General features: G+C 39.4%; 1 protein-coding gene and 1 long non-coding RNA gene across 2 annotated transcripts; one reads left to right on the top strand and one right to left on the bottom strand.

Moving 5' to 3' along the window:
* Nucleotides 1–286: 286 nt before the first annotated feature.
* Nucleotides 287–24,760, top strand: LOC118561484 (glycerol-3-phosphate acyltransferase 3-like; the record flags this gene model as incomplete). The annotated part of the gene is made up of 12 exons (XM_036133602.1): nt 287–376; nt 498–564; nt 7,048–7,336; nt 8,103–8,177; nt 9,158–9,247; nt 9,831–9,924; nt 9,992–10,107; nt 17,937–17,992; nt 18,091–18,176; nt 18,303–18,431; nt 22,917–22,996; nt 24,428–24,760. Coding segments are annotated over 12 exons (1,308 nt in total), but the record flags the coding sequence as incomplete, so codon positions are not given.
* Nucleotides 2,676–4,259, bottom strand: LOC118561485. Its single transcript, XR_004930077.1, has 3 exons — nt 4,192–4,259; nt 3,757–3,843; nt 2,676–2,728 (listed from the first exon to the last, which is right to left on the bottom strand). It is a non-coding gene; the product is annotated as an uncharacterized LOC118561485 (long non-coding RNA).
* Nucleotides 24,761–26,475: the final 1,715 nt, after the last annotated feature.

Below are 26,475 nucleotides of genomic sequence, written 5' to 3'. Positions count from 1 at the left end.
CTCCTTGCACCAGATTATGTCTAAATCAGGTCATTCCTTCTCTGTGCTGAGCTTAGTTTTTAACCGTTTTTGTCAGTGAGTGATATTTTGACGTGCTGAAAAAAACCTTTTGGACTATTCTTCCTAGGGGATAAGACAGATGTTTAGTTCACAATGAATCCCAGCTTCTTTTACTGAGCAGGACCATGGTTAAAGGTTTGCAGATGATGAGGTGACCTGGGAGCCACAGCGATGGAGGACCTTTGGTGTGTGGCTGGGGCCATTTTCCAGCTGTGGATGGTTGTAGTGGTGTTCTTCATCATGCTTCCCGCCATGTTTGGCCTTTCTCTGGGGGTCACTGGAGTCTACATCCAGATTCTGGTTAAAAATACTTGAGGTAATGTCTCAGTTCTATTTAAGGCAACAGTGTGTCTTCAGGGGAAAGTTGTGTGTGCGTAGACATCTGGTAAAGCAGTCTGTTGTTCAAAGTCATCTGAAAACGTGTTAATGTGTCACAGTGGGCCACAATACGCATCCAGAAGGGACGGCAGGAGCAGCCCAGCGTACCGGTCCCTCTGCATACAGGTTAGTCTACACAATAAACACCAGAGGAGTCATGCTGATCAGGCTAATGTAAAGCTACAAATACACTAAGATGACAGAAGCAGGAGGGGGTTTGATGCGGGCATTGAGATTATCTGCCCTGGTCCAAAAACATTCATGTTTGGTTGATCTGTGTCCCCCCGCTGTCCCATGCTGACTGTGGGAAAATGATACACATGCTGCTTGGATGAAAGAGCAAAACACCCAGTGCTAAAATTAAGAGTCACTAGGGCTGGACGAGATAGAAAAAAAGCATATAGATAAAATAAAAATCATATTGATCGATCCAAAAAAAGTAAAAAACAAAACAACTGGACTTGTTTTCCAAAGTTTGAAGACGTTTCGCTTCCTATCCAGGAAGCTTTCTCAATTCAAAAACTCTGGAGTAATGTGGAGTATCAAGCTTTATACTACTGCCCAACAAAAGCCTCGTAATGGCTTAGATAGAAAGCTTCCTGGATAGGAAGCAAAACGTCTTCAAACTTCGGAAAACTAGTCCAGTTGTTTTGTTTTTTACTTTTTCTGGAATGACCATGACCTGGATGACTGAGAATCTTCACCAGCATATTGATCGATATTGATAATTATCAAAAGAATTCAAAATATACATTTAAAGTGCAGCCCTGACCATTTTATGCAGTTGCTTAATGACCTATTTTTAAATAAATGGATTGAGACTCAACCCTTTATTCAAGCAACTTTTTACCAAAACTCTAAGTCTAAAAAAGAAAAAATGGAACACATGCTCTTTGAACTCTCTGAAGGCTGGTGAAGGTTTCCTGGGTCTGTGTTTGTGATTGGTTGGGAGGATTATAACTGTAGTATTAACCGACATGATAGGATAGAAGGCACTGTTCTGTTATTCTTTTTTTTTCTATTTAACTACACAGCTATCGATCGATATATATCGTTATTTAATCAATGTTAGCCCTAAGAGTCACCTCACTTTAGAGACAGAAAGCTAGGTTTTTAGGAAAATAGGGAAATAGGCAGAACAATTGAAAAAATATCTACAAAATAATGAAACATAAGCAAAGACATGAAGACAATTAGAAAATACATCGACTATGATTAAAAAGAAAAACATTTTACAAGATAGAAAAAATCTTGATTAAGTTGATGCAATAAAAAAACAACATAATTCCATAAACTATAACCTGCAGGAATAACCTTGATATTAAAAAATATATATACCATGCTTTATAGTTCACATACAAATCAAATTGTTATAAAATAATTTTGAAAATACAACGATGCTGCATTGTTGAGTAATAATAATATAAGACTGAACTTAATAAAGACAGAAACTTAAAATTCCCATGTTTTCAGAGTGTTTGAAGACCTCTGTTCCATGCTTCACTGTGTTGATGAACATCAGTCAGCTTCAGGCCTGCTTTGTGATGCATGCTGGGATCTCTCTGTTCTGTGTTCAAAGGTTTCCTAATACAGTGGGACTTTTAAAATCTGGTTGCAACATGTGGAGAAGTTATGCCACGCTACTGTTCCGCTAACATGAAGCGGCCTTTGGCAGTTGTTTGGCTTTCGGTACACGATGTTCTGCTGTGAGATGGATTTGTTTCTGCAGTGCAGAGAGATCACATGACGCCGTACGTGAGGATCGGGACTGCCCATTGGTCAGCTGCGCTATCTCATGTTGGGCTGTTGTTCAGTGTGAGAAAAACTCATGGCTCGTCTCAGGAATGATTATGCAACAGCAGATTGTGTAACGTTGGCCAAACAGCAGGATGGGATCTAGCTGAGTTTAAAAACGGACACACACCAAGACACACAGAAACACACTGAAACCCTGCTTCTGAGTAACGTAATGTGAAAAATGTAGTGCCGCTTACTTCAGAACTTTAGCAAAGAAGTTTTAGGACACAAACAAAAATAAATAACAGAAGTATGAAAAGAAATGAGTCCCTCAGGAGTCGTGTTGTGCAACAAAAGTTTAGTTTGGCTACCAATAACTATTAATAAGTAGAACAGGCAATCATTAACAAATATGTATAATAAAATGACCAAACAATAGCTAAACAGCTCTTAGTCTGGGTCACTGTTTATGAATTCCTGCCTGGTGAGGTCTGGTATCTAGAACAATCCTGAAGGAGTGATTTCGGACACTAGTGTTCTCAAACAGCAAGCCCTTGCAGACATATATAGAATAACACAACTTCCTTTTAAATACACACAATTTACTTACAAAATATTTCAACTTCAAGGTAAAATACTTTGGTCAACAAAATCTTTAACTAAACTACTAAGTAAAATGAAAACAATAGCAAACTAACAACCGGTTTCGGCCCGCCGAACAATTTTTTTTATTTATTTATTTTTTTGCAGTGTCCTGTCTGGCAATGTGGCAATAAGAATTGTTGTCTTAATGTCAAAAAGAGCTCATCAGATTTGACTTTCACAAGTGGGCAGTCAGCTTTCGCCATACTGCTCCGCTTGATTTATGAATGTGAATAGTTTTATTATGATTCATGAGGGGAATATCTCAAATGATATGGACACTACAATGGGAAAGTAGGGGAGGAAAGGAAGAACAAGAAGGAAAAAAGAAAATGTGTACAATACTTCGTTTAGTTGAAAATCTGCAGTTCCTATATTTTCCACGAGGGGCGCTGTGTTTTAATCAGCAGATGGAAGCACTGAGCTTCAGATGTTGAAAATTGACTTTAAATAATTTCTTAATTTTTATCTGTTTGATGTATTTTGTCATGCAGGACAGTGTTTTTAAGTTCCAAAAAATGTGAATAAATGTTTTTCAACATTGTACAATCACTGTGATCAGTTCTTATGCATAATGCACAAGTAAGTGTTTAACTGAGTAAAAGTATTGTTGAAATTGCACATACTTTTCTTAAAAACGCTGAGGTTATTCATAATATAGTGTAAAAGTGAAATTTATTTAATATAAAAATCAACAACAAGTCCACTTTTATTAGTTCTATTTAATCTTGCAATGAGTTTACTCGTGTGGCCCTCTTGAGATCAAATTAAGTTGTATGCGCCCCCTACCCAAAATGAGTTTTTGACACCCCTGATGTAAGGAAAAAATGCTCAACAAGGTGTCCATTATCAGAAATTAATGGACGAAACGGAGGCGTGGGGTGGATAGTAGAACAGTCAGGAGTGAAAAGGGTGAAGACAACAGGGCTGAGCACCCACCCCTGCACGATTCCAGTGTTGAGGGTCAGTGGGTCAGATGTGTGTTTCCCTATCCTCAGCACCTGGGGTCTGTTGGTAAGGAAGTCACTGAAAGAGAATGGATGTGATTGGTGCGTGCATGAGTATGTGTGAGAATGTGAATGTGTGCAAAAGTTATAGAGAAAGAAAACAAAAATACATTAAGAAATAGAAACATAATGATAGTCACAGAAACAAATAACTAATTAAGTAAACTAACAAAACTCTTGAAAAGTAAGCAATTAATGAATAAATGTATGACACACCATGCTTTAAATGTTTAGTATTACCATATTATCACAATCATTATTTTTCAGGGCTATTTACTTATTTATTCAATATAATTTTTACACTCGCTTCACCATTTCTGTCCCTACATACTCATATACATATCTGCATCCATACCATACACATTACCTTTATTTTCATATGTAATTAGGTGTGTCTTCAGCTAGTGGCAGATCACATCACCAGCGATGCTAGAGGTGGGACACATCGTGTGCCCTCCCGAGCAGAGATGCTGCCTCGAGAGGACACACCTACTTACCCCCTCTTTCCTTCTCTTTTCCCCTTTCCTACAGAGACGCATTAAAAACAAAATTGGTGTATAGAGAGGCGGTTGATATAGATAGTACCATTGAATTTTTATATTTGTAGAGTGACTGTAATAACACTACCCAGACTCTGGAGCTTGATCATGTTCATTCCTAAAGTGCACTTGGTGCAAGACCAGGTGACATGGACCACAGAATCACTGGAGTACAGCTGAGAGAACTGAGCTCCCTCTGGAAAAAATAGGTGCTCCAGAAGGCTAAGCAGGTCATGACTCATCCTGCCCATGTTCTTAGTTAGGAACGTGGTCGTGTATTGTGACCTTTTGTATCTAATTCTTTTTCCCTGGTACCCAAATGCAAGATTATGTCATTGACAGTGTTTCAGAATTCTTGATGTTGTCTTCTTGTCTTGTTAATGCGACTGGTAGGCTAAAACTGAATTTCCTATGGGGATAAATAAAGTTGTCTGAATTGGATTGAACATATAAATCTATGCAGCTTTGAGTGCAGTGAGAACAAATTGCATTTGTGAATCCCCATTTTAGATAATCTATCACCAGTATAGTGTGTTCTGTGGAGGGTCTTGTATTGAACTAGTTGAAGATTAGCATTTTTGGTCATGTAATCAATATTTTTTACAGATTTGGGTCCAAAAGTCAGCATCGAGAGGAAATGAAAGATATCTTTCCCATTTAGTTATTGGTAATGGTATTGATTGGCTTGAGTGTATATTAACTATCCGGTAAGCTTTGGAAAGTATTTTCTTAGGGGAATTAATATTCACTATTTCTATTGCCAGAGGGGGCTATAATGGGTAAAACTTGGGACATGCATGCTCCACTGTTTAAGTGGTGAATCAGCCAAACAGCTCTCTCTGTTTCCACCATCTTCACTGTTGAAGACGCTTTTAGCCTCACTAAAAGTCCTCCTCACTATTCATAACATTTTGTCACTTTAAAAACTCTTAAGGCATAAGATGCTTTGTGAATAAATGTTATGTTACTGAGGTAAAATTCCAAAAAAAATCTTGGAATTCAGGTATTTCTAAGATTTTTCCTAAATTGACTTCACTAAGAGCTCCTTCCATTCTTTGCGAATATGGGCCCTGATCCTACAATCGCCCCTGTTGTTCCTTATCCTTGTTTTTATGGCTTTGTACATGAGTATGTATTTATGTTGGACCAGGAAGGGCTATCGTAAAACTGTTAACACAAAGTGGAAGCATTAAATTGCATAATACACCACTGTACCCGACACGCTTAAAGCTGGGATGCAGCTGCTCGGCCATGGAAAGCCGGTTCATGAGCTTTTTATGTGCTGGTGAGCTGATATAATCTATTTATCCTTGTTTTTACCCACTTGTTTATTGCTGATGTGCAGATTGGATAAGGATTTTGCGTACTGTTACATCCCTGGTAGATGTTTAGCTTGTCAGCTGAGTTCAAATTGAGACGTGGTTTGTAGAGAATATCCTGTTACAGGCGTCTCCTTCTCATACCTCAGAACATCTCCACAGCTCCAGGTCTTTGGTTGGGTTCTGATCACCTGTTGTCAGGATCAATGCTAATCCAAGGAAGGAAAGTCAACCCAAGGCTGAGTTTTGCTTTGGACAAGTCAAAGTATCAACAATGACCCCTATCCACCTCTAACAGCTCCACGCAGTTACATGATCATCAGAACTGCACCACATGCTGATGAAACATGGTCTGTGGGTGTGCAGTACCGAAGGTTGTCATTGGGTGGAAGGCCACCAGGTTGGAGCTGTGTGGTTCTGCTTGCAAACTTTGGGTCTGTCTATCCTTTTCATTTGGATTTTTCTCAGCAGAATTGGTTTAAGGAAGAAAACAACAAGCTAAATTAGACTCAGCTGTGATTTTGGCATTAAACAAGAGTTAAGCAACCTTATGATCCTCAGAATTCCATTAACATTATCACACGCATTGTTCAGCTCTCGTCTATTTTCCCCTCATTTCATCTTAGTTTTCCCAGCACACAATCAGCAATCTGAGGCAAAACTGGTTACAAAGCAGCTTCACCAGCTCATAGATCTCATTATGAGATCTCCTGTAAAGCAACACAAGTTAACCGGACTAACTGGAAAAAACTGAAGCACTTTTCTACCCTCATGTTTAACCATTTCATACCCATGAACCCAACTATTACCCATCACTTTATTGGAGACAATCCTAAATACTTTAGTTTCTGAAGATATTATTTTACATCCTATTGCCAGCTGACTCATGGCAATATATGAGACTATGATCACTGATCAAACCAAAATAACTCTAACAAAAATACAGTTGCTGGATGATCTGATTAAAAAAAATATGTATACTTTATTATTATTATTACTTTAAACAGTTTTTAATGAAATCTATGTTAATGTATAGATTTAAACTCAGTATTTCTTTACGTTTGCTGTTAGTTGACTGAATTCTGCAGTGCTGTGTTTCTCCCTGGGTTTTCCTCTCATCCTGACTTGCCAGTCATCTTGTGAGGTTCTATTTTATGTTCCATTTATAGAATACACCCGCGACAAATGATAGCGACGAGTCATTTTTATACGCCACGTGACTCTGAACCTGTTGTAATAACAAAAATTACATCAAGCATAAAAAACAATAAATGAAAGCTCAAATACCAGCTCATATGTTCCTGTTGGGAGATGAGCACCAGCTTTGCTGTAGAACTACCTCTGGGTTTGGTGATTGTCTTGCAGGGATCATAGAACGAGCCCGGGGCTCCATGGAGGAGCAAATGGGCCAGCTCCGGTGCCCTCGGCCCCCAGCAGCAGGGGAGTTCTGTTTAAGTGACGCTATGTACTTCTGCAAGAAAGGTCTGGAGAGCATTGTGGATGACCAGGTGACGCAGCGATTTTCCTCGGAGGAGTTGGCCTCTTGGAACCTCCTGACCCGCACCAACCAGAACTTCTACTACATCAGCCTCCGCCTCACCATCATCTGGGGGCTCGGAGTCTTTGTCCGATACTGCATCCTCTTCCCCCTCAGGTCAGTCTGAATGTCAGATCAAATGAAAATCTGAAACACACCAAGCAGTGCTGGAGTTCCTCTGACAGACCTGTAGGGATTTTTCAGTTGTTAATCAGAAATGCAAAGCAATCTTCCACACAAAGTGTAGTTTGTAAGAAATGATGTAGGTTTCTATTTAAAATCAATCTATAAGTGTCATTCTAGGGTTCAAGGAGGACCCGAGCGCAGGCAAAAGTTTAATGAATAAAGAAAATTTAACATATTCTCACACAAGGAGATCAGGTACGAAGCAGCGGAAGTGGACTGGGCACGGTGAGAGGAATGGAGAAACGGGGAGCATGAAGTCAAATGGAAGAAACCAGTGAGGAACAGAAAGAAGAAGAAAGACTACAGTATACTGAGGCAGGCTGAAGAAAAGTGAGTCAGAAACAGGTGAATGATTTCAGGAGGATACGAGTAACAGCTGAGGGCGGCCAGTTAAAACAGATGAGCTGAGGGGAGGAGTGCCAAGAAGAAACGCATGGAAGGAGTCTAATAAAAAAGTTACAGAATGAACTAAGAACACAATCCACAAGCATATGAGCTCAAATAGCGGCAACCAAAAAAAATAATCAGGAAACGAGAAACAAAGAAAACCCAAAAATTCAAACACCTAAGAAAATTAAGCATAAGGAAATAACTGAAGAAAGTACAACCGAGGAAATATAACAGCAATGAAATAATCCAAAATACATACAACCCCCAGGAGATCGTGACAGTTAGAGGTCTTTGTGTGTTTCTGCAGGATTACTCTGGCCATTATTGGTCTCTCGTGGCTTGTGATTGGAACAACTCTGGTTGGATTTCTGCCTGAGAGCAGGTAAAATAAGAAATACAGTGCTTTGTAAAATTATAAAACAATCCAATGTCTTTTATTTTCATTTTTTATTTGAATTCTTTTATTTGCAATTTACCAACAGAGAGCAGTGTACATATGTGATGTGAAAGTTTTAAATAAAATTCAGAAAAAAGTGACGTGCACTTGAATTCAGTCCCATTGAGTCAGTATTCCAGAGAGCCACTATGTTTGGGGTCATTGTCCTTCTGCCATGTGTTTAGCTTAATTTATCTCCCATCACCTAAGACCAGCTTCCCTTTCCCTGCTGAAAGAAGCAGACTCAAAGCATGATGCTATCACCTCCATGTTTCACTGTGGGTATGTTGTGTTCAGGTTCATGTGCGGTATTTGAGTTTAGCATGTTGACTAAACAGCTTAACTAACTTATTTCACTAGAGCACTGTGGTCATCCTATTTGGTGTATTTGTTGGTCTTCATGAGACCCTTTGCTCATTGATGTTCTCTACAACGTAAGCCGGATTTATAATAAGATCCCAATTGGCTGCACATTTTATTTAGCAGTATGATAGTGAAGGGAGCTGAAAATAACAGCAGGAAGTACTGGTAGGATTTTTATATGTCATGTCGGCTCTGTGTTGGTTTATCACATGCAATCTATGAAAGTACAGTGTGGTTTGTAGCTGTAACTCAGTGTAAGAGAAAACTTAAGGGTTGAACATTTTTGCAGTGATTCAAATAGGATTGTCCTGTTTTTCAGATGAGTTCTGAATGTTTCCTTATTTGGGGGAGTGGTAGCCTAGTGATTAGAGAACAGATTTGACTCCCGCAGACTGCCTCTCTCTGGGTCCCTGAGCAAGACCCTTAACCTCCCTGAGCGCCACACGGTGGCAGCCCACTGCTCCCTAGGGACAGGTTAAATGCAGAAGAAGAATTTCATTGGAATGTGTGTTACAATGATGAAGATTATTATTGTAATGTGTTTTTATGTGTGTGCAAATCAGTGCAAAGAAGTGGCTGAGTGAGCTGGTCCACCTAACCTGCTACAGGATCTGTGCCAGAGGACTTTCTGCTACCATCCACTACCACAACAAGTCAGTTAATTTGATGATCCAGTCACGCTACAACCTGAAACACTTTGTTCTACTTTTTATTAGTATAAGTTATTTGTTCAGAAAATTAATAGTTCAAAGAATAAAGTCTAAACTAGAGTTTTCAAGGGGAAAAATAAATTATCTTCAAGATGTTTAGTTTTTCCCCCCAAATTAACTAATTGTATAAAAATGTTATACCGAAAAACTATTATTTTGCTCTTATCCGATTGAAGAAAGAAAAACTTGACGGCAGTATGTATAAACTCATTGTGTTCTTGTGTCTTTAGGACATTAACTCCTGTTGATCTGATGTTTTTTTCAGACCATCCACATTCATCCTGCTCTCCATTTGTCTAGTTTGTTATTAGACAAATGTTAGTTTTGTGACGGTTGGTTTGTACAAACCAACCGTCACAATGTTTTTAACTAACAGGTTTTAACTAACAGGTCTTGGCAAAAAAACAAAAAAAAATTGTCTGACTGTTGTGGTCAATGTTAGGCTATTTGTATTCTGCTGTTCATTGACCTAACCTGAATAAATGTTGGTAGATGTGCATTCACCTCCTTGCTGATGTTTCTGCAGAGAGAACAGACCTCAGAAAGGAGGAATCTGTGTTGCAAATCACACCACACCAATTGATGTGGTGATTCTGGCCAATGACGGTTGTTATGCCATGGTGAGTCTCATATCCACAGAAAACCAGTGGGTCTGTGACATCCTTTCTAATCAGACCTTGTCCACAGGTGGGGCAGATTCATGGAGGTCTGATGGGTGTCCTTCAGAGGTCCATGGTGAGGTCCTGCCCCCATGTGTGGTTTGAGAGGTCAGAGATGAAAGACCGGCACACTGTGACCAGCAGGTGAGGATGAGAGTTACATCACTGTCCACAATAACTTTTTTGACTGCCAATTTGAAGAAGTCCTCAAAAAAACTCCCCACTCGGAGTTTTGAATTCATTAGCAACAGGAAATGTAAGCATTTATTTCAGCTAGTAATTCAATTCAGTTTTATTTATATCACGCCAATTCACAACACATGCCATTGCAAGGCACTTTACAAAGTCAAATTCAATCAAACGCCAGACCAGGTGTAACCACCATGAAGAGAAAAAAAGGCAGAGAGAACATAGTTAAAAGTTTAAATGACAACAAACAATGCAAAAGTGGGGAACAGTGTGAGAATTCAGTACACTGCAAAAACAGAACTAAAAATAAGTAATATTTTCTTAAAATGAGTGTATCTGTCCTTAATTTGAGCAGTTAAATAAGATGATCTGCCAATGGAATAAGATTTTTGCACTTAAAATAGGAACAACTCATCTTCATCATCTTATTTCAAGTGCAGGATGTCTAATTATCTTATTTTAGGGGTCAAAATACTCATTCCATTAGCAGATAATTGTATATACATATACATACAAATCTTGGACAAAAACTCAAATTTTAAGAACATTTTACTTATTTTTAGATCCGTTTTTGCTGTGAGAAGAGTAGACCTTGATGACCTCCAGCAGCCTAAGCCTGTAGCAGCATAGCTACAGAGATAGCTCAGGATAACCTAAGCTACTCTAACTTTAAGCTTTGTCAAAAAGGAAAGTTTTAAGCCTAGTCTTAAAAGTAGACAGGGTGTCTGCCTCACGGACCAAAACTGGGAGTTGGTTCCACAGGAGAGGAGCCTGATAGCTAAAGGATCTGCCTCCCATTCTACTTTTAGAGACTCTAGGAACCACCAGCAGACCTGCAGTCTGAGAGCGAAGTGCTCTGTTAGGAACATACGGGGTAATCAGAGCTCTGATATATGATGGAGCTTGATTATTAAGGGCTTTATATGTGAGAAGGATAATTTTAAATTCTATTCTTTATTTAACAAGGACCCAATGAAGGAAAGCTAAAATGGGAGACATATGATCTTTTCTTAATTTTCATCGGAACTCTTGCCGCAGAATTTAGGATCAGCTGAAGGCTTTGAACTGCATTTTGTGGACTTCCTGATAGTGAAGAATTACAATAGTTTGACTAGAATGGACTAGTTTTTCAGCATCACTCCTGGACAGAATATTTATAATTTTAATATTTGGAGGTGAAAAAAGGAAAACCTGGAAACCTGTATAATATGGGATTTAAATGACATGTCCTGGTCAAATAAAACACCAAGTTTTTTTTTTTTTTTTTACTTTTTTTAGTTTTTAAGGACTCTGTTCCAAAGATTACAAGTTTTGTCTTCTTAATTGGTATCATATATTAATTATGTTATTAAACCAATCTCTTCAAAAAAACATACATAACAAGTGACATACAATTACCAAAACCTCTTAGATCAGTGACATATTGTTTTTTTTATCTTAGAGGTTACCAACCAAGTCATGAAGTTGCAACTTTATTTATAAATCACTTTAAAAACAACAAAAAATACTATTAAAGTGCTGTACTTGGCATCAAAGAAGCCAAACTAAGAAGTAGCAAAACCCTGAAATAAACCTGCCAGGACTTGTGGTAATGAAGGACCCAAGTGGAGAGAGTGGCTGTGACAAAAATAGAGTGTTTAACAATGAAGACTTACAGGTTCGTCTCTTACAGGTACAACAGGCCAAGAAGCACAGGAAATTAAATGGATCTGTTCCAGATTAATTTGTAGAACTCATAGCAGAGCAACGGAAGAATCCAGTGATGACGAAAGAGGACCAGTAAGCTTAAATAGGGAGGAACAACACTTCGGTTGAACGCATTCAGTTCACACAGGAGATCACATACAAGTCGTATATATTTGGAAATGTGAACGGACACGCAAAAAAATCTGATTTCACAAAAAAATCGGAATTAAGCATTAAGACCTGTAGTGTGAACGTAGCCTTAGAGAAAAGAGAAAAGAACAGGAGGAGCTGACCAGAGGAATCATGAACTAACATCGTGTAAAAACACAACACAAAGAAATCTTAGAAAAGAAAAAAAAACTCTTAAAAAAAAGACTTCAAGGCCAGGGAGTAAAGCTGTGGGTTTAAGTAAGATATAAAAAAGGAAGGGAGGAAGCCTGTCTGATGTGTGTTGGTGAATCATTCCAGAGTCTTAGAGCAGAAACTGAAAACTCTGTCATCTCTGAGTTTTAATTTAGCCTTTGGAATGATTAAAAGTCTCTGGTCAGCCAAAATAAGACAGTGAGATAGTTAATCTGGATGCAGCAATTCTGTCAAATAAAATGAGACAGCATAATTAAAAGACTCAAAAACAAACAAAAGGATTTTAAAATCTGTATGAAATCTAATTGGAAGCCAATGAAGACAAATTGAATTGAAATTTTGTGCTCTCCTTTTCCTGTACCTGTCAAATAAATAAATAAATAAAACACTCCTGGCCCATGTAGACTGCCAGTGTCTCTATGTAGTATCCCTGAAACAGCCAGACACCCTTCAGACAGAACAATGACCCCAAGCCTAACTAAAACTCCATCAAAGCTTAGTTTTAGATAGAAGATACCCTGGAAGACACTAGCACAGTCCTTATACTCACCAGAATTAATCTCTGTTCAACATTTTTGGGAGGATTTGAAAAGTTAAGTATTCTCTGGTTTGTGTGTTGCAAGTGTTAATAAACCGGAGGTCTTTAACCAAGGGGACTGAGCTAAGATTCCTCAGAAATGCAGCTAGCCTGGTGTGTTGCTCTGAATCCGATTAGCAGCAGGTCATAACAGCAAAAGGGGGCTCTATCAGTACTAAAGATGCAGGTCATTAAGGGGTTGAATGGTTCTGACAGCAATAGTCATTACAAGTGGCATTTGGTTTTTATTTGAAGAAATCATTTGTAATGCTATTTGTGTTGAGCTATTTGAGTAGTTTGTGCTTAAAAGGAACAATAAGTAATAATGACGCCTAGTGGTTAAAATTGGAACAACACATGCACAATGCCTTTCACAGAGACCTCCCTTTTACTCAACGGTTGTTGGACTGAGTTTTTACTTCCACAGGATAGCTATATGATGTATTCCATTCTATTTCTGGTCTGCTTCTCTTACTGGCTTCCATGTTTGCAGGCTGCTGCTCTTTTGCCAAGATAAAATACCAAATGCCGCGCTCTGTTTTGGGAATCCTGGGAACTTTCATATGATTGGCTCAGAAACCAGGAAGTAAACACGAGCTACACTCTGAACCGTAGTAGTTCTGGGGTCCGTTCTTCGTACGTTGCTTAAAACATCCAAGATCAAATGAGACATCCAAGATGATTTCATCCGGCTAATCCTGATCCGGCTAATTGGGTTCTTCCAACACACCTGTTGTTTATGATTAGTATGGCTGGATTGAGTTATCTGAGACAACTGCGTGTTCATGCGTTTGTTTAAAAGGGGAAATGTATCGATAGTAGAAACATTGATCAGCAACGCTGCTATTGGCTGTTCAGCAAAGAACGCCCACAGTTTTTCTCCCAAGCAGAACACGAGCTTTTAATGGAAGGTTATGCTGAATTTGAGTCAATAATTAAAACGAACACCTCAAAGTCTGCTAAAGCCAGGAGAGAGGGCTGCAAAAGCAGCAGACAAATTAATGCGTAAATACTGTCCATGGTAGATGTTTCTATCACTTTCTACAGTATGAATTTTTGCATTTTAATAATTTTATATTATTTGTTCTTTTATATCAGAGCCTCCACGGGACCCACTAGAACATGGGGACAAGTAAAAGTGAAATACAAGAATATTCTACAAAATGGTAGCCTTTAATTATTATACTTTATTTTAAAAAGGCACTTGTTATGTCAAGAGATCCAAATTTCAGTGTCATTCCTTAGAGACGGGAAGTAAAGGACGCATGCAAACTGGGAATTTTAACAAAAAAAAATCTTTATCCATAAAAATTAAAATCTTCCTTTTCCAAGTCATACACAGTTTACACGGTAAAACTGTATTGCTCCGTGGCTAGATAATCCATCCGTAGTTTTTTCTAATACAATATACGGCTCGACAGGATGCAAGCCTTTCAAAGTAAAACTAAACTTCACAATAAAATGGCCTGAACAAATCTTCACACTTGAATATGATAAAAATAAAAAGCAAACTATCATACAAATAACTTAAATATTTTAGATTTATGACTCCAATATCACTTTTTCCTCTTTAAAAGCCACTGTTAAATGATGTGTTTGTCTGTTTATAACAGCCACCAAGAAAAATCTCTCTACAATTACACTGTCGCGCTGCGCTAAAGGATCCTGTCTGTTGCGCAATACGCGATTAATTCGAAAACTCTGCAAATTATTCTTGCACCTTCCGCAACAGTTTGCTGTCGTAAAAATGGACATGGCTACGGCAGACTTCCCTATCTCCTCCGCTTATACAGCCGTGATCTAATCTTGTTTACATGAAATAAGCCTGCTCTCGAGCAGGCTTAAGCTGGCGCACATGTTGCTATGACAACAAGTACAGGATGTCTTTCGAAGAACCAAACGATCCAAGATCATGCCAAATCGTCAACAATGAAATCCTGCTAACTGAGTTAGCGACGTACGAAGAACGGACCCCTGGACTTTACCTCTAGGCTGGAAGGAACAAAACTTGATGAAGACATTGTTGATGGAGAGGACCGATTGTTTATAGGGAATGTTACTTCCATCCTGGCTGAGAAATGAGAATGAGGTTGATTTTACAGTAAATATCTTACTTATAGCTCCTTTAAACAGCTGTTTATTTGTGTAATTTGTACTGGTTCTCATCCTCCACAACTTATCATCTTCAATAAAAACTCTTAAAACGTGGCCTCCGTGTGAGGTTGAAATCGGGTTCAAATCCACAAATCTTAACATATTGTATGATCGTATCGATCGGAAATCGTAACAGACTTTCTTATATTGGGAAATATTGTATTGTCATCCAAACAAATCGATAAAACATTGTATCTGGTGATTTAATACCTGTATTAATTTGCCAGTAAACCTAATATTCAGGAGGGGCTGTTTCTACCATTTTCAATAGAACTGGCTCTACTGACAGCTGGAGGCAGGGGTATCATAACCAACAGCCAATTAAAATGTTGTTAGCATATTGCTCAAAACTCCAGAGAAAACTTTCTCCTGCTTAACCTGAGACAAAAACAATCAAACGCTGATGTCCAAAATAACTCTTAAGAAGTTTCGTTAGAACATGGAAGTCATCGTCTCACAGTTTGGTTTGAAATCTCTTATCCCAGTAGTAAAAACCTAAGTCCCCTCAGAGCTGGATCCCACTAGCTGGATATGAATCTAACGGTTTCTGTTAACAAGCACTGATGGCTGATATAAAATGGCAAGGAGGCGGTGCTTATAAGTCCAGCCTGAAAACATGTGTGCGACTCCTTTAGTATCCCTGCTTAGGAATGCTGGCCAGGAAACAATGCACACGAACACAACCTGGTGATTAAAATAACATTTATAGGATCAAGAGTTAATTTGAAGACAACACAAACTGCAGGAACTGCATCTTATCCAGCTGACAGCCAAGATTCCCAGTTTAGCTAGGCCATCCCTCTCGATGACTCATTCTAAGTCTTGCTTTTAACAAAGCTCAGTGTTCACGTCACACGGTCTTGGTCACACTCATGCTTTGTGACCACAATACAGAAAGGAACCAGTACACATTTCATGCAGACTTCCCCACCGAGTCACAGTTAAAGATGACTCAGGAATCCTGAATAAGGCTCGCAAAACCTATTCTAGAATCAGAGGTTGAGGAACCCCGTGTGAAGCTGCACTAAGGAGATCTGTTTTCTTTTAAAGGTTCCATATCATGCTTTTTTAAGCCTTCCAAAGTCAACTACAGGCATATACAAGTACCTCTAAAAGAAATCAGAATATTGCAGCCAAAGTGCAATATTTTTGCCAGTCATTTCAGAAAGTGAAACAGTTATTTTATAGAGATTCATTACACATAGAGCAAAAATATTTCAAGTTTTTATTTCTTGTAATTGTTATGATTATGGCTTACAGGTAAAGAAAACCCAAACCTCAGTGTCTCAGATAATTAGAGAATCACATTACAATGCACCGTGGCTTAAAGGCCATCAGCCTGTGATTCTGCATAGGTGTTCTGGAAGCCCAGATTGCTTTTATAGCTGCCTCCAGGTCATCTGCCTTGTTGGGTGTGGTGTCTCTTATCCTCCTCTTGACAACAGCCCAGGGATTTTCTATGGGGTTCAGGTCAGAGGAGTTTGCTGACCAATCCAGAACAGGAACACCATGGTTATTGAAGCAGCTTTGGATCCCTTTGGCAGTGTGGGCCAGTGCCAAGTCCTGCTGGAAAATAAAATCGTCAGCATCTGTTTCTGCAGAGGGAAGCATGACATGCTCTAGAAGTGCTCCAGAAGTTCCTGCTAGATGGCTGCATTGACTGTGAACTTCAGAAAACCGAGTTGACCAGAACCAGTACATAACATGGAGCCCCTAACCATCACTGACTGTGAAAACATCACTCTGGACTTCAAACAAAGTGGATTCTGTGCCTCTCCAGTCTTCCTCTAAACTCTTGACTTCCAAATGAAATGCAGAATTTACTTTCATCTGAAAACAGTACCCTGGACCATTGAAAACTGTGTTCTGGACATCTGTCCAGTTCCTTTTCTCCTTAGCCTAAGTAAGACACTCACAGCCCATGTGTAGCATTTGCCTGTGTATAGTAGCTCTTGAGAACCTGACATCAGCCTCAGTCCACTTCTTATGAAGCTCCTCCCAAATTCTTGAATAGATTTCACTTGACAATCCAATCAAGGCTGCAGTTTCCCTGTTGCTGGTGCACCTTTTCCTACCACAGATGTTTCTTTCACTTAATTTTCTATTAATATGCTTGGACCAGAACTCTGTGAACAACCAGCTTCTACAGCATAGACCTTTATTGGCTTCGCCTCCTTGTGAAGGGTGTCGATGACTGTTTTCTGGACATCTGTCCAGTCTTATGATGTTGCCTACTGGCCCAGAGAGCGAGAGACTGTTTAGAGGCTCAGCCGCTCGGGGAAACCTTTGCAGGTGAAAGACTTGAAATATATCACTGTGTGTAATGATTCCATATAATATATAAGTTTCACTTCATAAGATGACTGGCAAAATTTAATGCACTTTTACGCAGCAATATTCAAATTTTTTTAGATGTAGCGGTGTATAATGTAAAGTGGCACTACGGGGTATTCCATTTGTTATGAAATATTAGTTGTTCTCTGTTGCTATTTTTGCCAACCAGAAAGAAAGGTGCTTACCCTCACTGCTTCGCTGCCACTCCCCACATGGGGTCGCCTGGTATCAAAAAAGAAAAAAAAAAGCAGCTGCTGTAGCTTTGGAGATTAGGTGCTAAAAGAGACACTTTTCTCAACTTCGAGCAGAAATGATCACGCTCTGCCTCACATTACCCCTTTTGGGCATGTTGTTTACTGGACAGGGGCGGCGTGGTCAAGGTAAGTTCTTCCTGGAAGGGGCGGGTAATGACTGTAGACCGGTAATGAACCACTCATTTTCCAGGAAAAGGAAGGGGCTGCTGTTGAGAGAAAATAATTCACAATGATTTCTCAGAAATACATTAATCAAGCAAAATACCACTTTGGGCATGTTTTTGAAGAAGAAATAGCATCCTAACAAAGTTAAAAGCTGATAAAAGTTGATTTAAGACCCTTTAACTAAACTGAAAGCAAGTTAAAGGGCTTGTTTTATTCTTGCGAGGACTCATGTTTTACGTTCCTCTCTGCAGGCTCAGAGATCATGTCGCTGCAAAGACGAAACTTCCCATCCTCATATTTCCTGAAGGTCTGTGTCTTCTGTCACATTTTGCATGAGGATTATCAGGATGATATTTATGGTTTGGTGCCTTGTGACTGTGGCTTTGTTTTTGTTTTTTGCAACAGGAACATGTGTGAACAACACCTCTGTCATGATGTTCAAAAAGGGAAGCTTCGAAATTGGAGGAACAATTTATCCAGTTGCTATTAAGGTAGAAGCAATGGCGTTTTGAGTCCATGCTTACTTGTGTGGTTCTCACCAGATCTTCCAGTTCAGTTCCAACACCAGCAGGTTTCTCTGGGCTTTCAGACGTTTCTGTTCTCTATCTCTGTTCCAGTATGACCCTCGGTTTGGAGATGCTTTCTGGAACAGCAGCAAATACAACATGGTTAGTTACCTACTGCGCATGATGACCAGCTGGGCCATAGTTGTCAATGTCTGGTATCTCCCTCCCATGACCATACAGGTAAACCTCAAACTCCCCACTTTCACATAGATCAGATTAGCTTCAAGGAGAGCCACTAAGACCAAGGTCCCAGCTACACTGCTCTAGATAGTTTTTCTGAAGAACCAAAACAACTGGCTCTACACTGTCTGTGCGCTTCCACTCCTGTAATACCTGTAATACCTTAACAGCATCAGCAGGTAGTGATAGAATCAACCTAAACTAGATCAAAATTTAAAAGGGGAAGGCTTAAACAGTCCTAGACTGAAGGTTCTCACAAAATAATTGTAGCTGGCATTTCCTTTGACCCTGTTTCCTTTCAGCCACTAGCTTCTTTAGCTTGTACGCTAAGTTTAATGTAACAGAGTAAGGACAAAGCCAGCCACATGTGGAATAACCCTTAAAATGCTCTACAGTTGTGGTTTTAGAATAGGCATGTCCATAAATTTATGTGATAATTTTAATGATCTGCAGATATCTTGACCATATGCACAGCCTTCTTCAAAATCTCTGCTTTGAAAAATGTTTGGGAGCACTGTATGATAACTACACCTTATTTTGCATTAATTAAGCTTGAAAACAATAAGGATGACTCCTACTTAATAAACTACAATTGAACACATTCTTTAATGCCCGATTCCTAAAAACTAATTACATAACCTTACCAAAATCAATCAGATTGTTTTTATAATTTGAAGGATCTCATTCTTTGTGACACAAAATGTTTTTGCACAAACCTTAATTGCACAAAGGAACCAACCTTACCTGCTGCAGGTTGGATGTTTTCTCAGCCTCGTTTGCATTAAATTATATGCAGAATTTCAGCAGCTTGTGCTGTTTAGAGGGAATTTGCAATGTTTTATTCAATCATATACCTGTTACGCTGCGTTCAGACCAAACGCCTTTTGAGCATCAAGGGCATCGGATTTACATGCAAAGTCTATGGTGAACGCAACTTGGGGGGCTTTGAGAGGTACTGCAGGGCGTCATACGCTACCCGTTTTGAAGCTTTTGATGTACATTAAGCGCCTCTAGAGCGGCCCAACTTACACCGAACCAGACGGAGCATTCTGGTGTGTTCTTGTTCCGACTGAGAACCTATAGGCTCAGAATCACAGCTGCTGTGAGTAACTCCAGTGCACACTGAATGCCATGGCCTGAATAAACACCAACAGGAGCTCATCAGCTGCAAAATGCAAAAAAAAGACCCCCTCCTCACAATGACAATGTCTTCAGATCCTGGTTATAAATAACATAAAGAGGATCTGGGACAAGAGGCAGTCCCAGGGGAGTCCAACCCACACCAGAAGAGGAGATGGATGGATGGATGGATGGATGGATGGATGGATGGATGGATGGATGGATGGATGGATGGATGGATGGATGGATGGATGGATGGATGGATGGACGGATGGATGGATGGACGGACGGACGGTGTCATGGTATCATCGGTGGGATGGGGAACCCAAGGTTCCTAAAACTTTGGTTCTGTTGTTGGTGAGAAATAAAAAAATAGAATAAAAGTGTTGAGCAGCTGAATCTTTTCCTCAGCTGAACTGAAGCTCCACCGTATGAACCAGTCATAGATTACATGCTACTGAACCTTATTTATTAACTTTTTTAAACGATTGTAAACATTAAAAATCATTTCACTGCAAGCATTTCTTTTAAATAAAGGACACCAGGCTGGTAGGATGGTAATGCTTTTATTGTTTTTATTTCCTCAGCTAAACTATAACATGTTGGTGTATTTTTCATTTTTACCTAAAGGTGGCAGTCTTATCTTTGAAAAAATTCCCAACCCCAGACATTTTTACCAAACTTCACTCCTTTATTGTTTTTGGATCTGTTTGTCAGGAGTTTATCATGAAGTTCTTTATTAAACATTTCCAAATATTAAAGGACATTTCTGGTGTTTAGCTCACCTTTTGATTCCCTTTGCCTTGTCACATGCTGCCTCCTTGAAGATGAAGCATTGTTCTTCACCAAATTGCTTTTGAATTATTGAGCAAAGTTGCTTGCAGACTCATCCCAGCAGAGGAAACCTTACCCATGGTCTCAGGATGCCTCATGGTCAGCATATCACAGACCGCATGGCAACCTCCACCTTTTCCGCTCTGGGCCGTTCTATGTTCAGTTGTGCCTCTTAAAAATGCGAGAGAAAAAAATGGTCAATGTTTCTAGATGTAAAGGTAATTTAAAATTGCTAGCTTTAGGATGCATAATTTCTGCAATATATGCATAACATTTCCAGAAAGAAAGAAACTAATGGTGTATAGAATATTTTATTATAGATAAATGAGGTATCTTTTTGTCAATAGGTTGAAAATTACTTGCTTTTTCATAATTTTGATGCCATTTGCTATAAAAAATCAAATGTCCAATTGTCCAGTTTTTTGTTTTTTTTTGATAACCCCTGTTGACACCAGACAGGCATCTGAAGGAATCCGCCTCACTGTGTGGTAAAAACACTCGCACCTGCCGGCTACCATTCTCCAGCAAGTCCTGCGCTGGTGGCGACACGACTGCTTTGGTGAATCTTCTGCAGGAGGCGGTCCTGACACTTACTGGACTTTCTTGGTTGCCATGAAAGTTTTTTTTTTCAATCCAAGTTAAACTTTTTTCATTATTATTTTGGGTATGGTATTTCCAGCAGCAACATCCTAGCCTGTGATGCGAAGCGATGGCAGCATATTGCCTCAGAGGTTACCGTAGTAGACAAAGGAAAAAAGATTTTAAACAACTATTCCTTCCATCGTTGAAGTGATGCTAGCAGGTGATTTTGTGACAAGGCTGAAGCAGCGTTCTAGTTAGATTTTTGTGATCAAGTTAAATTTCTATAACTTTTATCGACTTTGGAATGAACAGCTTCTGTGGAACCAACTCCCAGTTTTGGTCCGTGAGGCAGACACCCTGTCTACTTTTAAGACTAAGCTTAAAACTTTTCTTTTTGACAAAGCTTATAGCTAGAGTGGCTCATGTTACCCTGAGCTATCTCTATAGTTATGCTGCTATAGGTTTAGGCTACTGGAGGACATCAGGGCCTATTTTTCTCACTCTACTGATTTCTACTGTTCTCCAGTCTACTGTTCTCCAGTTTTGCATTGCTTGTTGTCATTTCAGCTTTTAACTTTTTGTTCTCTCTCTTTTTTCTTCATAGTAGGTACACCTGGTCTGCCGTTCTGTTAGCTGTGACATCATCCAGGGAAGACAGATCACCCGCTATTACCATCTAATGTAGAACAGATTACTGGATCAATGTGTGCTTCTGTGCTTGTTTGTCTGTCTTGTTGTGTCTCTGCTCTGTTTTCTCTAGCTCCCAGTTGTTTGAGGTAGATGACCGTTCATACTGAGCCCGGTTCTGCTGGAGGTTTTCCTTCCCGTTAATGGGGAGTTTTTATTTCTGCTGTTGCTTCATGCTTGCTCAGTATGAGGGATTGCTGCAAAGCCATGGACAATGCAGACGACTCTCCCTGTGGCTCTACGCTTCTCCAGGGTGAATGCTGCTTGTCGGGACTTTGATGCAATCAACTGGTTCCCATATATAGGAACTTTTTGTCCAATCTGTATAATCTGACCCAATCTGTATTGAATTTGACTTTGTAAAGTGCCTTGAGATGACATGTTTCACAAATTGGCGCTATATAAATAAAATTGAATTGAATTGAATTGAACAGAATTGCAGTAGATCACCCTTCATGCCACCAAAAGACCCTGGAGCAGTAAAGTTTGGAAAGAACCAGATTTCTTTCAGTCCTAAAGCTTCAGGTCATTACAGCTGCAAGTCTGTAAATGACCAGCGAACCTTGAACTACACACGTCCCTCATTCCCCATTGAAGCAGTACAGCGGCCTCTCTGTCAATCCCAGATATTCCTCTGTGTGTTTGTTTCTCAGACCGGGATGCAGGAAGCAAATGAGGGATTTAATGACCGGTTGTTACACTCTCCATATAAAACACCTGATTTTCTGATGACAGTTTTCAAAGATAAAAGCTGTAAACTGTAGTTATTTTTGTATTTTAAGACTTCATTAACAGTTTTTTACACAAACGATTGTTCCCACGTGGTCAAAAAGTTTTGCCCTTAGTAAGCACCACCTGATTCAGGTAAAGCTTTCTGCTCCCACTAAGTTGTACCGGTTTTGCTCCAACAAGTAGTTTCATGGACATTTGTCCGGTTTATTATGGAGAGCTCACAATCTCTCTGGGAAAATGTTCTGCTGCCAAGAAGAAACAGTGAAGCCATTTTTCTGAAAGCTGCTTGTTTTCAACCACCAGCCACCAAATAGGTTTCTCCAAACAGCTTAGTGGGAAAATATGAGCACATAACTGTGATTAATTATTACTCCTCTGATCTATGGGAATTTAGTAGACTTAAGGCTAAAGCGCATTTACTGTGCACCAAAAGTTCAACTATAAAGGTCACCATCCTGACCTGCCTGGTTCTTCACTTCGTGACTTGCTGCTGTTTGGTCCTGACTTACTGTTTATATGTGTGTTGAACAGGATGGTGAGGACGCAGCACAGTTTGCCAACAGGGTGAAATCAGCCATTGCTCATCAGGGAGGACTGCTGGACCTGGCATGGTGAGGACAAGCCTGCACTGAACGCTCAGATTACATCCTGCTGCTGCACCGGGGGGTTAGCCCACTGCTCTGAGGGAGGAGACATTATGAGTAGTTAGTGTCTCCCCTGCAGGCGTTAACTCCTGCAACAACTTCCACCTGGAATAACCAGCAGAAATTTGCTTCTAAAACAACTCAAACCTTTTATGTTACGTTTTAAACGTTTACATCAGTTTCCTTATTTTATTTGATTGTTTTATTTACTGTAGATTACTTTTGCATCAGATTGTGCTGAAAGGTTTTCTGATTTAGAACACATGTTTGAAAAATGAATAAGGGACAAATTTGTGCCCTGAAAATTACTATAGAGTTCTCAGGTTTATATACTTTATGCAAAGTTGCATAAAGTAACTTTACCATGAACTGCTAGGAAAGTTTTCAGTTTAGATTTGCTCTAAGAGGGACAAAATCAGCTACAGTTCAATATCTGCTCTGTCTTCCTGTTAGCTCTCCTCTATAGTTAAAACTTTTGAACTATAAAGGAATTTTCTCCACACGAACATCAGCTTATTTACTGTAGATTAAAAAAAGCAAATCACCTTGAACTCTCCATCCTGATGGAGGAAACATGGTGGTGGCAGCACCATGCTGTGGGGTTGCTGTTCTTCAGCAGGGACAGGACAGCTAGTCACAGCTGATGGAGCTAAATACAGGATCCTCTGAGCAAAACCTGTTCAGGATGCAAAAGACCTGAGACTCAGGCAGAGGGTCCCCTTCCAGATGGACAGGATGGCTGGAGCTACCATGGAGTGCTTTAAGTAAAAGCAGGTTCATGTGTTAGAATGGCCCAGTCAAAGTCCAGACCTACATCTACATATAAATCTGACTTGAACACTGATGATTACTGATGGTCTCCATCCCTCGGACGCAGTAGGATTATATTACATTTAATTTAAAAAAATATATCCGTATTTTGGCCTCGGAGTACTTTCAATTTTTTGATTTTGGCCAGAGGGACAAAACGAAGCACTGACTTAAACCATACTTTGACTGAAGTGGAGCTTGAATGTTGTTCCTAAGTCGCATTAGTGAAAGGAATCTAAACATCTCTTTGATTCCATGTAATGCAAAGCTCGAATGACTAGAATTCAGGAGAATAAAAAGAATGGCAAACAGGAGAAAAAAGAAGCGTTCAGGAGGGGATATGAGCAGATTGACTTTCAAAGGAAGAGAGACGATTATGTGGCTAGAGGTCAGAAGGGTCAGAAGGTCACAGAGACTAGCAGGGAGGGTCAAACAAAACCCTACACATCTGGAAAGTTCTCTTTCAGTGTAATTACGATGCATTTCTGCGATCTTTCTGCGTAGTCATTCTTACCTAAATGGTGGATAATCGCCGTCCCATCATGAGCTCTCAAGACATGGATGTGATTTTCTGTTTGCTTGTTGCAGGGATGGAGGACTGAAGAGAGGGAAGGTGAAGGATTCCTTTAAAGAGGAACAGCAGAAGATGTACAGCAACATCATAGTGGGACAAAATGGCATCGGCCACCCTGAAAAATGTAGTCAGACCAAAGAGGATCAATAATCATCTTCCTGTGAGGAACATGTGATCAGCTTTCTGCTTGGAAATTGATGAAGTATCAGACACACCAGCAGGGAGGTTCCTACAGGGAGGGCTTCACCTCATGAGTTTTTACATTCAACCAATCTATTTTCATTACGCGTGTGTGTGTGTGTGTGTGTGTGTGTGTGTGTGTGTGTGTGTGTGTGTGTGTGTGTGTGTGTGTGTGTGTGTGTGTGTGTGTGTGTGTGTGTGTGTAGTAATGTTCATCCACCAGCAGGGAGCAGTGTATGATAACATTGGCCTGTTTCTATTATTGACAGTGCCCGCCACAGCAACTGTTCATTGTGTGTCAGGATGTTCACTGTTATTTTTATGGAGCTTTTGTTTTACGACAAAAAATAAAAATCATATTTCTTATAGCATCTAGAAACTTTGTCCTTCGCTGAAAGTTTCCACTTTAGCTGGCTGTTACGGATATTTTCTTTATTTATTCCATGAGTTACGTTGCCTTTTCCTCTCATCTTAGCACATTTGATGGTACTTCAAGGCAATGATTTGTAACTGCAGTGATGTGCAAGGAATTGTGGGACAAAAACATTATTCCCTATCCAGCCAGTGGGTCGACTGTAAGAGCTGAAGAGGGCAACTGCAGGATAAATTTCAGGTTTGAATGTAAATCGTTAGGAAAGCATAAACTGGTGCATCCTGCAGTGCATCAGCCGAAATATCTCTGTTTAGTGGCATGAAAAACACATTTCTAAGAGTCGGAAACCGACTCTGTTAGGGAGCCCTTCAAGACTAAGAGCAAGAGTTATCAAAACAGCTTGAATCAATTATGTACAATTTTTCTCTCATCATTCAATTAAATTATCAGATTAGAGCAAGATTTATGTATCGTAATTTTTTGGGAAAATTTTAATATCTTTTTTATGTACATGTATACAGGTAAGGCATAAATTAAATGGAAAAAGTGAACAAGTAGAATTGAGAAGAAGATATGGATTTGCTCCTTTAGTTTAATTTGCTCCACATATTTCTACTCAGCAGCTGCTGCTGCTCGGCTGCTTTTTTTAAAAGAAGGTAAAGACAAGTTTTAAAAATTACTTTTTCTTTTGTAAGCATTTACACAAAGTTTTGTTTTAAAAAAATATTTTCTGTCGAATCGGCTCTATCTGTAAGAGCGGCGAAAATGAGACAAACACACTGGAAGGAAAACAGCCTGAGAATGGAACAACTCTCAAGTTGAAATGAGAAAAGAGGCAACATGCAGGAATTACTGAGTTTCCTTTTTTTAGCTGTTGAAAATCTTTCCTGGAGTGTTTAATAAATAACATTAGCACATTTCTGAGGTTCTGATTATCATTTCCAGAACCACAAGGTAATGGTTTCACCAAAGTAAAGTTATTTGTAAAGAAAAGGGAAAATCCTCTTACAATGATTTTACATCCATTAACAGTTCTAAGAGGAAATGCTGCTGAGCTTCACCATGCAAAGCTCTGCAAGTCAACAGCAGGAGTTTAAAATGGGACCTCAAATAGGAACCCTGCGTTCTTCTCGTAGATCCCCTTCGGCTCTAGTTCCAGAGATTCAACCTGAACACAGCCTAAGGCATTTTGGCTGAAACCGATTAAAACTGCATCATAGGAACCTAACAGAGATGCCATAAAATCCTGCTGTCTGAGTCATGATTCCACAACAGCCTTCTTAATTTTAAAATATTTCTTAATTAAATGGTAATAATTAGAAAAAGTTCCAGATAAGAAAAATAGAATGACAGAATAAAGAGTCTGATTGGTCAAACCACACAGACATTTGAACAGACTGAACTCAGTCTTCACAATATAGAAACGAGGGAATGTATTTTACCGACTGTTTGTCATCTGAGAAGCAGTTTGGTTCGCTGGAATAAGGTTTTATGGTCCTAAACGCAGGA

The sequence above is a fragment of the Fundulus heteroclitus genome, unplaced genomic scaffold, assembly GCF_011125445.2.
Source record: "Fundulus heteroclitus isolate FHET01 unplaced genomic scaffold, MU-UCD_Fhet_4.1 scaffold_640, whole genome shotgun sequence".
NCBI lineage: Eukaryota > Metazoa > Chordata > Actinopteri > Cyprinodontiformes > Fundulidae > Fundulus > Fundulus heteroclitus.
Note: the sequence above shows the minus strand (reverse complement) of the source record. Positions and strands in the feature narration are given on the sequence as shown.